The sequence below is a fragment of the Pantherophis guttatus genome, chromosome 4 (assembly GCF_059756535.1).
Source record: "Pantherophis guttatus breed Tessera chromosome 4, ASM5975653v1, whole genome shotgun sequence".
Taxonomy (NCBI): Eukaryota; Metazoa; Chordata; class Lepidosauria; order Squamata; family Colubridae; genus Pantherophis; species Pantherophis guttatus.
Genome location: NC_142066.1, coordinates 53,732,089 through 53,746,563, shown reverse-complemented (window position 1 = coordinate 53,746,563; position 14,475 = coordinate 53,732,089). Strand labels below are relative to the sequence as shown.

General features: G+C 38.1%; 1 protein-coding gene across 4 annotated transcripts in view; it reads right to left on the bottom strand.

Annotated features, from left to right (window-relative positions):
• The window catches only part of CDC27 (cell division cycle 27), a 44,765-nt gene that overhangs the window by 15,134 nt on the left and 15,156 nt on the right, over positions 1–14,475 (bottom strand). For 2 of the 4 annotated variants that reach the window (XM_034415888.3, XM_034415887.3), the window contains exons 5-12: positions 12,815–12,912; positions 9,745–9,899; positions 9,426–9,637; positions 7,632–7,746; positions 6,628–6,743; positions 6,357–6,456; positions 811–1,018; positions 361–530 (exon numbers count right to left, since the gene is read on the bottom strand). In XM_034415888.3, the coding sequence (XP_034271779.1) occupies positions 361–530; positions 811–1,018; positions 6,357–6,456; positions 6,628–6,743; positions 7,632–7,746; positions 9,426–9,637; positions 9,745–9,899; positions 12,815–12,912 (1,174 nt within the window). Of the gene's footprint in view, positions 1–360; positions 534–810; positions 1,019–6,356; positions 6,457–6,627; positions 6,744–7,631; positions 7,747–9,425; positions 9,638–9,744; positions 9,900–12,814; positions 12,913–14,475 lie in introns of all 4 variants that reach the window. The other 2 variants (XM_034415886.3, XM_034415885.3) reach the window with 1 other exon arrangement.

Sequence of the window (14,475 nt, the reverse complement as noted above, 5' to 3'; positions counted from 1 at the left end):
TAATTATTATTTTTTTGCAATGCCACAGAAGTGATATTTTGGTAAATGCTTTGAAACTTGTAGGATACTGAAATTAGTGGCCAGTCAGTAATAATTAGATGGCCAATGGATTAGAACGGCAGTGTGTGTGTGTGTGTGTGTGTGTGTGTGTGTGTGTGTGTGTGTGTGTGCATCGCTCTGATGGCGGTCAATATACTAAGAGTTCTTTCAAGCTTAGAACTTCTCATTTGGATTGCTAAAAGGTGACAGAGCAAAGGAAATTTTAACTATTTCAAGTTTATGTTTTGGGGTCAATTTTTGTACAATTCACTGCAAATACAGAATGTAGTATCCCCCCAAATTATTCTATGGCCTCTTTACCTGCATGTATTCTGCAAGTTCAAAGTAAGCTCTTCCAATATGGCATAGCACCCAGCCCGTGTTGTAGTGATGAGAAGGCAAATGACTCAGTATATGAATGGCTTCTTTACAATTGTAGGAACACAAGGCTAAATATCCTTTCCCCATATCACGAAGAAGGCTCATCAAACCTTCTAGGAAAAAAATGCAATAAATACACAGGAGAACAAAGAGATATACTTGCTTAAAATTGCCACTGGTGATAAATGTGGCACATAATCTCAAGAAACCATCATGGCAACTTAATTAGAAAGAACAAGAATTTTAGAGGAACTTGCACTGTTCATTTTAACTCTATTCCAACAGGTATTTTCTATGTTTTTCTTGCTTTTGAATTTTACACTATCGCTGCCTTTTGGGTTTGGCACAAGTTTACTACTCTGAAGGAATTCTCAGAAATATTCTACACACCTGCTGCAGCTTTCTGTAATGTAAATGCCTGGATTTGTGGCGTTACTGAGGTAATCTTTCCTTCTGAAATAATGGACGAATCAAGTTTGGTGATTTCCAAACTGTCATTTATGTTTGGCTGTGTGATCCCTCCTTTACTGGTTTTACATTTTGTCTTTCGATTTGCAATTTTTGTTGGAAACTTCATTTTTAACTTTTTACTATTTTCCTATGAAAGAAGAAAAAACATTTTAAAGAATCTTTCCTGGCAGCCAAATAGCAAAGTATACCATTCAAAACAGAAATTTGCAAAACAAATCATGGTAGAAATTTAGAGGAACTTCATTTTGGATGGGGAATCTCAGCCCAATTTAACCTATGGCTTCATTTAATTTCATGTAGTATAGTACTGAAATATGTACTACATAATCCTATTAACTGCACTCATTTTGACTTTTGCCTGATTAATTTTTCCAAGGCTTTGTGATTTTTGATGAAATTTTATGGCTTTGAACTAATTATGTGATTTCATACAACATATATAATGGAATCAGACACCAAAACACATATTACCTACTTTCTATAATAGCATTACTTAAGCTTATAGAATAAAAGATGCCCATGATATCTTTCCATCTGGTTTTTAATATTATAGACTCTCAATTCCACTCAAGAAAACTGATCTAGAGTTGTTTTACATTGCATCAACAATATAATTTAGTATGGACTGATTATACTGATGTGAGAGAGGTGGATGGTTCAAAAGCAGAGGATGAAATATTACTGAATAAAGTTTTTTCATGTTTGCAATTACAGCTTTTGTTGTTGTTGCTGTTAGTTGCTGTGTTGTGTCCAACCCATCACGACCCCATGGACAACATTCCTCCAGGCCTTCCTGTCCGCTACCATCCAATTACAGCTTTACTACACTTCATTATTGATTTAATGGATTTTGATATTATTTTGACTAATTATTTCAATATGAAAGATGCTTTGAAAGGATGATAGCTCTTCAATGTCTTTAATTGAAATATATCTAAAACATGTACAATTTTATTTAGAATACTTCTCTACATCTGAAGTGAAGGATAATCTATAACACTATCATATGAAACATTTGTAATGAGATTGCATTGCTCTCCTGCCGAAAGCACTGAGGCACTTCCAGATTGAAAGGATTATCATCTTTGCCTGGGGGATGACCAGTTAGGGGCTCCTTTCATGTCCCCCGGCAGGAACTGGAGCAAAGGATGGGAGCTCGCCGTCCCATGGCAGCACTCGGGTCTCAAATGCAGGCTTGCTACTTGTCAATCCAGCGCCCTAATCACATGAGCCACAGTGCTCCATTGTAATAGAGTAAAAATAATTGTTTGTTTTACAATGAAAACAAGGAGTTAAATTAACTTGTTATGATACATGTTTTCACAGCCTAAGGCATGGGTGTCAAACTGGGGTTTAGGACTTTTTGTCTCTGACTCTTCCTTCTCCTCGGGCATTTCTTCTCGGGTGATTCTCCCCCGACTTAACTCCTGAACTGGCATGCCTCCAGCCATTTGCCCTGGGCAATGGGCCACTAGCCCTTCGTCCAACACCCTTCGACATGGCCCATTTGCTGAAAGAGGGTTCATCCTGGGTGTTCCGCTCCCCGTGACAGTTAGCCCCCAACCAATCGGCTAGAGGGGGTGTAACAGAAATCCAGCAAAAGGAGAGAGGTGTAAAAGAATTTGCCAAAATGCCTTCCTCCTTCCCTCTCTCTCTCTTCCCCCCCCTCCTCTCTCTACCCCCGCCAATACAGGGAGGAACAGTTGGTTTACTTGGAAGTAAGTCTTGCTAAATTCAATGCTAGGATTGCAGCATGAAATATTTGCCTAATATTTCTAATGGAACAGTTGGTTTACTCAGATGTAAGAATTTTTTAGGGCAATTAATAGAAATCCAGCGGAGAGAGGTGTAAAAGAATTTGCCAAAATGCCTTCCTCCCTCTCTCTCTCTTCCCCTCCCCTGCCTCCTCTCCCCCCCCCCATCAATACAGGGCCCAATGCTCTTTCTTCACAGGCGTAAAAGAATTTGCCAAAATGCCTTTCTCCCCCCCCCTCCCCCAATCCCTGAAAGCATACTTAGAATCCTTGGATGTCTCGGAAAAGGTTACACTTGGGAGGAAAGAGACAAAGCCTTCAATTAGTCATTGAATCACCTGCCCAGCCAGGATCTGTCTTGGACACCTGGCATTTTAACAACTTTACCTGGCTGGACGTCTTTTTAAGAGCCCCGCAAAAGAGTTCAGACAGTAATGCTGTTACTGAGCAGACTAAAAGCCTTCCTTCCTCCCTCCCCCCCACCCTCCCTTCAACCAGTTAGTTAACCAAGTCTGGAAGGTCCAATAGAAGAGAATTTTTCCTTCCTTCCTTCCACACACCCACCATAACAGCAGATCTGGATTTCTAAAATCCTCTCTTTCTACCCTTGTTCATAACCGCTACAAATTCTATCTGCTTAAAAAATCTGCTTAAAAAAGTAAGCAAATTTATCTTTCCTCCTCCTATCTAGAAAGTTCAGCCTTGATTTATAGCTTGTACAACTAGCCATGTTTGAGGCTCCTCTAGAGGGGTGGAACTTAGTAAAGGGTGTGTGGGTGTGGGTGTGACTGAAAAAGGTAAGGAAGGCAGGGTGCAGAGATAAAAGGCCATTTCACTCGATCACACTCCAGAAAGCAGTTCGTTCCTCTTCTGAACTGGAGACCAGGATATTTTGGGGGGCGGGGGGGGGGAATAAAATAAAATAAAGGAAGGTGAACATTGTTTTGGGGAACTGAATTCTACATAAAACAAGGATTGTTGGAGTGGGAGCAATATGCTAGTGTTGTAATCCGCTCACGGAATGCGTCTACTCTCTTTCATCACCCACCCTCCCACCCCGCTCGGAAGTGATATCCTAGCTATCTCAATTGCCCCTGCTGAAAGACACATTTTCTCCACTTTGAGGAGAATCCAGGAGCAGAAATGGAAAAGCAAAGGGGAGAATGGGGAGGAGAAGGTGTAGGAAGGAGAACCCAGGTGCAGAAATGGAAAAGTGAGGGGGAGAATGGGAAGGCGAAGGTGTAGGAATGAGAATCCAGGAGCCGAAATGGAAAAGCACAGAAATGGAAAAGCGAGGGGGAGAATGGGGAGGCGAAGGTGTAGGAAGAAAAATCCAGGCGCAGAAATGTTCCATTTAAAATACTAGGTGAATATTTCATGCTGCAATCCTAGCACTGAATTTAGTGAGACTTACTTCCGAATAAACCAACTGTTTCTCCCTATTATGGGTGGGGGAAGGGGAAGCTGGGGAGAGAAAGAGAGAGAGAGAGACGGAGGAAGGCATTTTGGCAATTCTTTTATACCTCTCTCCTTCCGCTGGATTTCTATTAATTGTCCTCTAAAGAATTCTTACTTCTGAGTAAATCAACTGTTCCATTAGAAATACTAGGTGAATATTTCATGCTGCAATCCTAGTATTGAATTTAGCGAGACTTACTTCTGAGTAAACCAACTGTTCCTCCCTGTATTGGGGAGGGGGGGGGAGAGGAGGCTGGGGAGGGGAAGAGAGAGGGGGGGGAGGAAGGCATTTTGGCAAATTCTTTTACACCTCTCTCCTTTCGCTGGATTTCTATTACACCCCCTCTAGCCGATTGGTTGGGGGCTAACTGTCACAGGGGACGGAACACCCAGGACAAACCTCTTTCTGTGAATGGACTATGCTGAAGGGTATGGAACGTAGGGGCTGGTGGCCCAATGTCCAGGGCAAATGGCTGGAGGCATGCCAGCTGAGGAGTAAGTTGGGGAGAATCGCCCAAGGGGAAATGCCTGAGAAGGAAGAGTCGGAGACGAAAAGTCCCATTCTGCAAACTCGCCACATCACATTGCCATCACATGATTGTGATGTTTTTCCCATTTGTGGAGCTGGGGTAGGCATGGCCTGCACATGACGCATTTGGCCTGTGGGCTAGCAGTTTGACATCCCTGGCCTAAGGCAATGCTGCTTTAACATATGTGGACTTCAACTTTCAGAATTCCTCAGTCAGGGAATTCTGTTCAAGCCACACACCTAAGTTGCTGAGATTGAGAAATACTATGTTAGAGCATATTTGAAATCAATTCTGTTCAGAAAAATTTAATATCAATCAATATGAAGGCAACAGTCCTGTTTTAATTATACCTGTAGTCCCATTAAATATTTCTGCTGCTGCTCATTTAGGCTCTGAATTTCCTGAAAAATATTAATCGATGAGTGGCCACAAACCTTCCTAACCTTCTGGAAAAGCCTAAAGACCTAACTCTGCCAGTTAGGTTGGAGCACCAATCGGGGGCGAGAGTATCACAATGGAGATGGTTGGTCAATTAACAACGGATCCTACCACCCTATATCCTGCTCCCACCCTCTTTTAAATGGGACATGGTCTTCTGGATTTTATATTTTTAGTTTATATAGGTTTATTTTTTATGATTAGAAGCTGCCCAATGTTACCTTGAGGTAGGAAATAAATTGCAAACCACCCCAACGATGCCCTTGAAGTGATGTCCCAGTGTCTGGAGGCCGTGCGGGTCTGGATGGGGAGGAACAGGCTTCGACTCAACCCTTCCAAGACCGAGTGGCTGTGGATGCCGGCATCCTGATATAGCCAGCTGGTGCCATCGCTGGCTATTGGGGGCAAGTCATTGACCCCCACAGAGGGGGCTCGCAACTTGGGCATCCTCCTGGACACAAGGCTGTCTTTAGAAGAGCATATGACGGCCGTGGCCAGGGGGGCTTTTTATCAGGTTCGCCTGATACGCCAATTGCGCCCCTTTCTGAGTCGGGATTCCTTATGCACAGTCACTCATGCTCTCGTCACTTCTCGCCTGGACTACACTAACGCTCTCTACATGGGGCTCCCCTTGAGGAGCACCCGGAGGCTCCAACTGGTCCAGAATGCGGCCGCGCGGGTGATCACGGGAGCGACATGGCGCTCCCATATAACACCTCTCCTGCACGAGCTGCACTGGCTCCCGGTGGTCTTCCGGGTGCGCTTCAAGGTGTTGGTTTTCACCTTTAAAGCGCTCCATGGCTTAGGGCCAGGATATTTACGAGACCGCCTGCTGCTACCGATAACCTCCCACCGGCCAATATGCCCTCACAGAGAGGGCCTCCTCAGGGTGCTTTCGGTCAAGCAATGTCGGCTGGCGGCCCCCAGGGGAAGAGCCTTCTCTGTGGGAGCACCCGCCCTCTGGAATGAGCTACCTCCCAGAATACAGCTGATTCCGGATCTCCACACTTTCCGTAAGGCCCTGAAGACGTTTTTATTTCAGCAAGCCGGCCTGGCCTGAATAGGTTTTAGGGTTTTTTTTAATTGTATTGCTAGGGGTTTTAAATTGGGGCGGCCATTTAATTTAATTTATTTTTAATTATTTTAACTTTTATATTGTATGTTATTTTAATTCTCGGCTGTTCACCGCCCTGAGTCCCTTCGGGGAGAAGGGCGGGATATAAATTTATAAGTAAGTAAGTAAGTAAGTAAGTAATAAGTAAATACATGTAGAATTCCCATTTACCTTGGCTGTAGAACTATCACTGGAGAACAAACGTGAACTTCTTCGAGGCAGCACATTAGGGGGAGCAGCAATAGTTGGGCTCAATACCTGAGGAGTTGTACTGGAGAGAGAAATCAAATTTCTTAACATAATTTATGTGGTTAGGGTTTCAACTGTGTTTCTTAACCAGAAATACAGGAAACATGACAACAGCAGATGCAGCCTAGGAAGAAAACATATATCTTGGAATAGGAAGAAAAATTATACACCAGGTTAGGAAAACATTGCGTACCTCGTCTGTGCACCTGAACTTTGGGTCTGGGCAACAAGGATTGGTGTTACTTCCCGACTATTACCACTTTGTGAGAAGACCGACTTTGTTCCAGCTTGATTTATTCTGGTAACAGTCTATACAAAAATGTATCATAATGTTAATTATGCATTATATTTATAGCAATTGCAGACTATGACATGACTTTCACTGGCAGAGATAGGGGACAATCTGCTAAATATATTTATTTTATTAGTTCATTATATTACCTAGAGAGAAGAATGTTAAGTAGAAAGTGATATGCATTTTATTGCATGGTTTACACCATAAAATAATCCATTAGCTTTGACAAACATCACACTGTTAGAAATGTCCTTTTCTTCCTATAGACACACAACTATGGCAGAGCAATGACAGATAATCGAATTCTGCAGTACACTCACAAGAACAGGGCAAGCCAATACAATCCTACATACTGTCAATTTCAGTAAAAATCCTAAAGGAATAACTGTATGAAGCTGATTTCAATTTGTTATTAACTTCACCAGTCTATATATAAAGTAGAAGCATCCATTTTATGGAGCAGGAAAAATTAATTAAGGAAAGACAAAATAGTTTTGGTTTTACATTAATTCTGCCACACGTTAAATAGTTTTCTCTACCAGATTCTGAATACTTGCTCTGAATTCCTTTTATGAGCTAGCATTTAAAAAAAGCAGTGTAAACATGAAAGTTTATAAGATTCTACAATTTGTAAAGATAAGCATCTTAATGTAATTTAAAAATAAAATTCCAGTTTCTATAGCTTGGAAAAACATATATTAAAATATTTCCAGATTATCTATGTAAGGTGTCTGCATATTTTTCTCTAATATTATGTTTACTAGGAAAATAATAGAGGGGAAATACACAGAAATTAAATATCATAAAGTGGGTTTGACATTTTTTTTCTTGTAAGGAACAAGTAGCTAAAATTTTACATTTCCTTAAGCAATCTTAGATGCACATCCATTGGCACAAGATACCTTCTTGGAAGGGGCTCCTTGAGGTGGCACATCAATTACGGAAGAAGAATTTGTGCAGTTTTGTAAATAAGATCCATCTCCGGGGCTAGGAGTTTCCAATGGCAATATTCCAAAACTGAGGAAACATACAAGAGCATTTCAATATATATATGTTCCTAAAGAAAGAGGAGGCAGGAAAAGAGCATTTTTGAAAACAAGAAAAATTTGCAGCCTAAGGCTTGTACATGCACTGTGAAGTATCTTTCTTTTAAGAATAAGAATTTACAAAGTTCCAGTTATATACACATTAAAAATATAACACTAAGATTATATTATATTCAAGTATAGGAATTAACTCCATTTTTTGTTTGTTATCAAAAGGGGATTTATCATTTTTCATTTTTGGATTAATCACTTAAGGCTACAGAATATTTTGTAGAAAAACAACTATTCTAATTAAAATGATGAGAGCCAGTCTGGTGTAGTATAGTGGTCAAGTCATCAGGCTAGAAGCTGGGAGACTATGAGTTCTAGTCCTGCCTTAGACAAAAAGCCATCTGGGTAAACTTAGGCTAGTCATTTTCTTTCAGCCTGGGAAGGAGGCAATGACAAACCACTTCTGAAAAATCTTGCCAAGAAAACTGCAGATACTTGTCCAGGCAGGCTCCAAAAAGTTGAACGGATTGAACAGAAGATTGAATAGAAGAAAAAAAATGAAAAAGATGTAACATACTCATTTTAAATAAATGAAATATTAAAAAATGAAAATTATTCCAGCTCTTCAGGTTAAGAATAGAATTCAGATAAATAGCTAATTTATTATCATTTATCTTCAAAATAATCATATTAAGTAATTTAGCTGTGGGGAAAAGCAAAATCGAAATCTGCAAGTAGTCTCTGGGTGATTATGAAGCTTGTCAGCAAGAGTTTCTGATTTCCACATTTAATCACAGCAACAACAAAAATATTTTCCCACCTAAATTAGGTTGCTGAAATGAAGAAAGCTTGGGGGAATCAGGAATGGGCTATGTGTTCAATTCAGCTCTGGTTCTGAAAACAAATTTGAAGGCTTAGAATATGCTATAATTTAAAAAATATATCCAAAAATTAGGTTTTAGTTAATAGGCAAATTCAAGTGAATACTTGGAGGGGGTGAATATACCTGGGTAAATTTGAATTGTGTACTAGAGCCCACATTAACAAATCATTAAACACATTCATAAAGGTTCTTTTCAGACAATGATCTGTTTGTCATATGCAGGAGAACAACAATAAAAAAAAACTGACTTTAAATGACAATATTTAGAAAGCAGCTGAAGTATATTTTACAACTCTCTAAATATTTTATTGCTTTAGCTCCCAAGACTCATAGGAAAACTCCAAAAGGAAGTTATTTTATTAGTAAATTTGATCCTATTCATTCAGGTCTCAACTGAATCCTTACATTCATTTTTCATTCTGAGTAAAAGATGTACATATAAAAAATATAAGATTATTTAATCAATTTACTGCTGTTGCAAATGGATGGTGTTCTTGTGCACATTTTAATTTTACACACACAGAATTTTACTGGATTGCTTACATTTCATATTCTAAAATATTAAGGTGCCTTCCCGATATACTTGCACATGCATTTATGCATCTCATAAAGTAAGCTCTCTACTATAAAAGCATATGCCAGTCTATATTTATTAGCGCACGGATCCCCTCATCAGGTCTCAATAATAGAGACCTGATGAGGAGGGGATCTGTGCGCCAATTCTTCTAGCAATGCTTCCTAAAAGAAAATGGAGGAACAACTTTCAAATTCTTTACCTTGGTGTTAAAGGGCTCAGGGCGGCTGGTCCACCTAGAAGACTCCTGCCAGTTTTTGGTTTGTTCTGAGCCTGTTTCGTTAAAAAGGCAGTTCCTGATCCAAGAGATACAGCATCTGGTGAAATTACAGCCGAGTCAATATAAGAAATGGAGGAATCTGTGTTGGAGGAATATTTAGAGTTGGAGGACTCCAGGTTGAGTCTGTTTAATTCCTGAAATAGAAAACCATTTCTTAAAGACAATACACATTTTTCTAAAGAACATGAACAGTATGAACTATAAAGATGGTCGTGATTAAGTATGACTGGTATAAACATACAAGTGTGTCCTGTGGTGTTTCCATAAGAACGGTTTCTGGCTGTCTGTGAATTATGTTGTGATTAGACACCACTGTTGTGCATGTGTTAGGCAAGCAGCTGCTGAAGTTCTGTATAGAAGTTAACTTGAAAGTTTGCTCAGGATCTGGCTTCTCACCTGTAATGAAAATGAAAGGGGTTGGGAGGCACGGGAAGATACAAAAAAGAAAAAAGGAATATTTTAGACGGATCCTATTTAATCCCCTAGCATGGAATGTATGTGAAATTTATTGTTACTAAACATTGTAACAATCAATAGTTAAAATAAGAGAAGGTAATATAGCACCAATCAGAAATTTTGAACTATAGTTCATATTACCTCTCCATTTTTGTGTATTCTAGCAGATGAGGAGCAATGAAGGGCACCAGGTTGTTTACCTTTTGCCATACATATTCAATTCAGCCAAAGGTGACACAATTTTAGTACAGTTTCTAATGTCTGATCCATGGTAGTTATATCACTGATAAGTAGATGTATGACTAGAAAAGCTTTTAACATAATGGTCTAGTACTCAGTAAAGGAAATGGCTAGATTTCCAGCATTTATATTCTGCCCATTCAAATAATAGATAATAGATAACTACAAACAATAATATAATATAATGTATTCAAAAATTAATATAGTCAAAAATAGTTTAAAACATATACTATCAGCAATATAACATAAAGAAGAACTATTAAATTAAAATAAAATTAAGCTAACAGAAAAAAGTGAAATGCAATTAGAATTAAGATAAAGCAGAATTAAAACCAGCAGGACTCATTAGATCACACACTCCAAATACCCTGCAGAAGAGCCAAGGTTTTTCCTGCCTTTATTATTTTTATAAATAGCTCAGGGCAGCGAACATATTTAGTACGCCTTTCTCTCCCTATTTTCTCCACAACAACAACACTGTGAGGTGAATTGGGGAAGACAGTTGGCTCTTATGCCTAGAATTCACACTTCCCTTGTTTCTAGCTTTGTGCCTTAACCACTACATCAAACTGGCTCTATTTCTATTCAAAAAGTTTTGGAAATTTGTGAAAGTCATTCCCTTTACTAAATAGTAGGCCATTATTTTAAAAAGTTCTATTCTAATCAAATATCTACTTATTTTTATGTTCTCAAATAAAAATCTTTAAATGATGACGTTTATTTTAAACCTATGGCTAGAATTCTGTACTGAAAAATATACAAGTTCCAAGTAAAAATACTTGGCTACAATGATTGATACTAGTGGATAATCTGGGAGTGAGGGGGTGGGTATAGTGTAACAGTACTTGATGTGTATTTAATCAAATCAATAACACAATCCTACCTATAGTTTGGGATGCCAAACACTCTTCTACTTTAATCACAAAATCATCAAAGTGGAAGAGTGTTTCTTCAAGAAAGTAAGTCAGGTGGATCCTTTACTATTTCCCTTTCTTTCCATAATCTATGATATTAGCAATGGAATTTATCAATAATCATGATATAGTTGCTTCAAATTCAATTGTGAATCCCATTTTTTATACTGAAGTGCAATTTGATCGCAAAAGCAAAAATAAAAATACTTAAGCACATATAAATGTACAGTACACATATGATACAAGAAGTTTCAAAATATAGGCATGCTAAGGCAACATAGCTAGTCAAATCACTGACTCTGCCACGACAGGTAGTCTTCAATTTACAACCACAATTGAGCCCAAAATTTCTGTTAAGTGAGACATTTGTTACGTGAGTTTTGCCCCATTTTATGACCTTTCTTGCCACATTGTTAAATGAATCACTGCAGTTGTTAAGTCAATATGGTTTACCCATTTAGATTGCAAAAGATGATTACATGACCGTGGGACACAGCAATGATCATAAATATGAACCAGTTGCCAAGCATCTGGATTTTAATCACATGATTATGGAGATGCTGCAAAGGTCATAACTGTGAAAAACCATCATAAGGCACTTTTTTCAGTGCTGTTATAACTTTGAATGGTCCCTAAATGAATTGTTGTAAATCAAAGACTACCTGTAGTCAATTCCAAAGTAATAGGAAAGCAAGAGACCTATATGCAGCAAATGATGGAACAGTAGCAAGTTTAAAACATGCATGTATATCTACATGAAACACAAAATAACTAAGAACTGAGCATTGGCTTAATTCTAGATTCTAAATCTGTATTTCCAACTTGGCAAGTATTTTCTATCTAAGGCACTTTAACTTTTGAATTTGACACTTGAAACATCAAACTACTTCTGCACATTTAATTATAAAACTTTGGTCTTGGAAAGAGATCAGTTGAGGTTGTACATGTTAAGAACACAGTTCTGAATCTGGAATACAGCATTAATTTTTAGGAACGAAAATTCTAACGTAAGAATGGTAAAAATTTAATACTAAGCAAGGAAAGCAATATGCCCATATGAAACCCAGAAGGCCTGCTCCTCTCCAAAATTTTGAACTGTAGCTTGCTGCTATAAATTGTCATAACAATCAAAGGCTTTTTGTTTTTTTATTATTATTTTGGCCTTAGCCTGGTTTTTTCCTATTTTGTTATTTTAAAAATAGTTTTATTTTATTTTCCTGGTGCCCACAAAGATGCACCCTCTCCTCCTTAGTGCAGCATACAAATTGTCTGCAAAATGTTTTCATCTCTTTTTTAGAATATATTGCAGCATATATTTATGTCCAAATTATAGATTTTTTTACATATTATCTATCCAAAACAGGATACAATGAGATTCTAAGCTGCTGTGATCATCTTCAGTCCCGAAAATAAATTTTGAAAGGCACAGCATCTAAAATCAAGACCTATACAGGCCAGCATGAATCATATTAATAAAAACAACTGAATGAGCTTTAATAAAAAAGGAAACCATCCAAAACAGTAACTCACATTTCTGTTCAATTTTAGTTTCAAGTAAGGCAAATTTAAAAGTAAAATATTTATAAACATTTGCATTTTTTCCAGTTCATAACAGAAGACATGACATTCTCTGTGTCCCATTCCTAATCAGAATAATTAATAGAGAGATGATTAAAAAAAATTGAATTGAACAATACCTACCTATTTCACATAGTGATTCAAAAGGGGACCAGAGGAAGGGATTTAAACTAAGGCTCTTTTGGTAACATTCAGATCCTTTGGCAAGCCGATCTGTCTTACTGTTAATAAAAAAGAGAAGACAGATAACACAGAGGGAAAAGAGTTCAGCAGAAAAGTAAGAATTACCAGCCATTTTAGAATTCTCTCTTGCACTTGGGCAGCTGGATATTGGAGAGTTAAATAGATATACAAAAATCTGTACATTTCTTACTTACTAACTTGCATATGTTACATAAACTTTATGCAAACTATATATTCCTTAAAAAAATGAGGACAGTCAGCTAAGTGACTATAACAGAACGTTTAGTACAACGACATTGGTAATTTTATAAGACTGGGTCCCCAACCACTGCTCTGTGGACCAGCACTTGTCTGCACCATGCCAGAAAATGGGCTGCGCAAAAAAAGGGGAAGCCCTGTCCACGAGATGCAGGCAGCACATGAAACCACACCCCTTTCGGTCTGTGGAAAAACCTCTCTCCATGGAACAGGTCTCTGATGCCCAAAAGGTTGGGGGCCACTATTATAAGACAGTCTATTATAGTGCCCAAACATTTTTGAAAGAGGTTTTGTATATTAGGAAAGGTGGGAATTACAAAGAATTGTACTGAAATTCAAGGGATACAAACTCTTTACAATGAGATCCATCAACATACATGCTAGTGATGAGTGAGAGCTGATCTTTTAATTCATGCTAGATATTGAGGCATTTTTAAGATTTTCATAGAGCTTTTAAATTCAAGTACAAAACAAATACGTTTCTCCCAATTTAGGTACAGCAGTAGGAAGATAAGTGCACTGGAAATTAGCCACAGATTATGAATACCAACCAAAATACATGGATTCCTATCTTATTAGAGTCAAAAAATCTTGAGAAGATAAGAGAAAATGTACGACCACAATTGAGCCCAAAATTTATGTTGTTGAGAAATTTTTTAAGTGAATCACTGGCCCATTTTATGACTTTTCTTGCCACATTTGTTAAATGAATCGCTGCAGTTGTTAAATTAGTAACACCATTGTTGTGAATCTGGCTTCCCCATTGACTCTGCTTGTCAGAAGGTCACAAAAGATGATCACATGATCCCAGGACAATGCAACCATCATAAATATGAACCTGTGGACAAGCATTTGAATGTAAATTACATGATCATGGGGAAGCTACAATGATCATAAGTGTGAAAAATGGTCATAAGTCATTTCTTTCAATGCCATTGTAACTTCAAACGGTCACTAAATGAACTACTGTAAGTCGAGCACTATCTGTATTCTGTATACATCAGTACACATAAACATGTACATACTGTATAAGGTTGTTGGTCAATAGTTTTTGTTTTGGAAGAACTGGAAAATTCCTACATGAGGAGTGCATGTCCACAGAATTTGGAAAAATCTAAACATCATGACGTTCCAATGAAGGAGAACATCTGAAATTTAGGATTGAAATAAGAGGTCCTTGGTGTTCTCTGAGCCCTATTGTTTTCTCAGACATTTCATTACCCAAACTCCGTACAGTAATATAATCAATGTTAGTTTGGCTAATGAAACATCTACAAGAAAACAATCAAGTTCAGAGAGCGCCAAGGACTGCTCAATAATAAAGTTCTAAGAGAAACATTTCT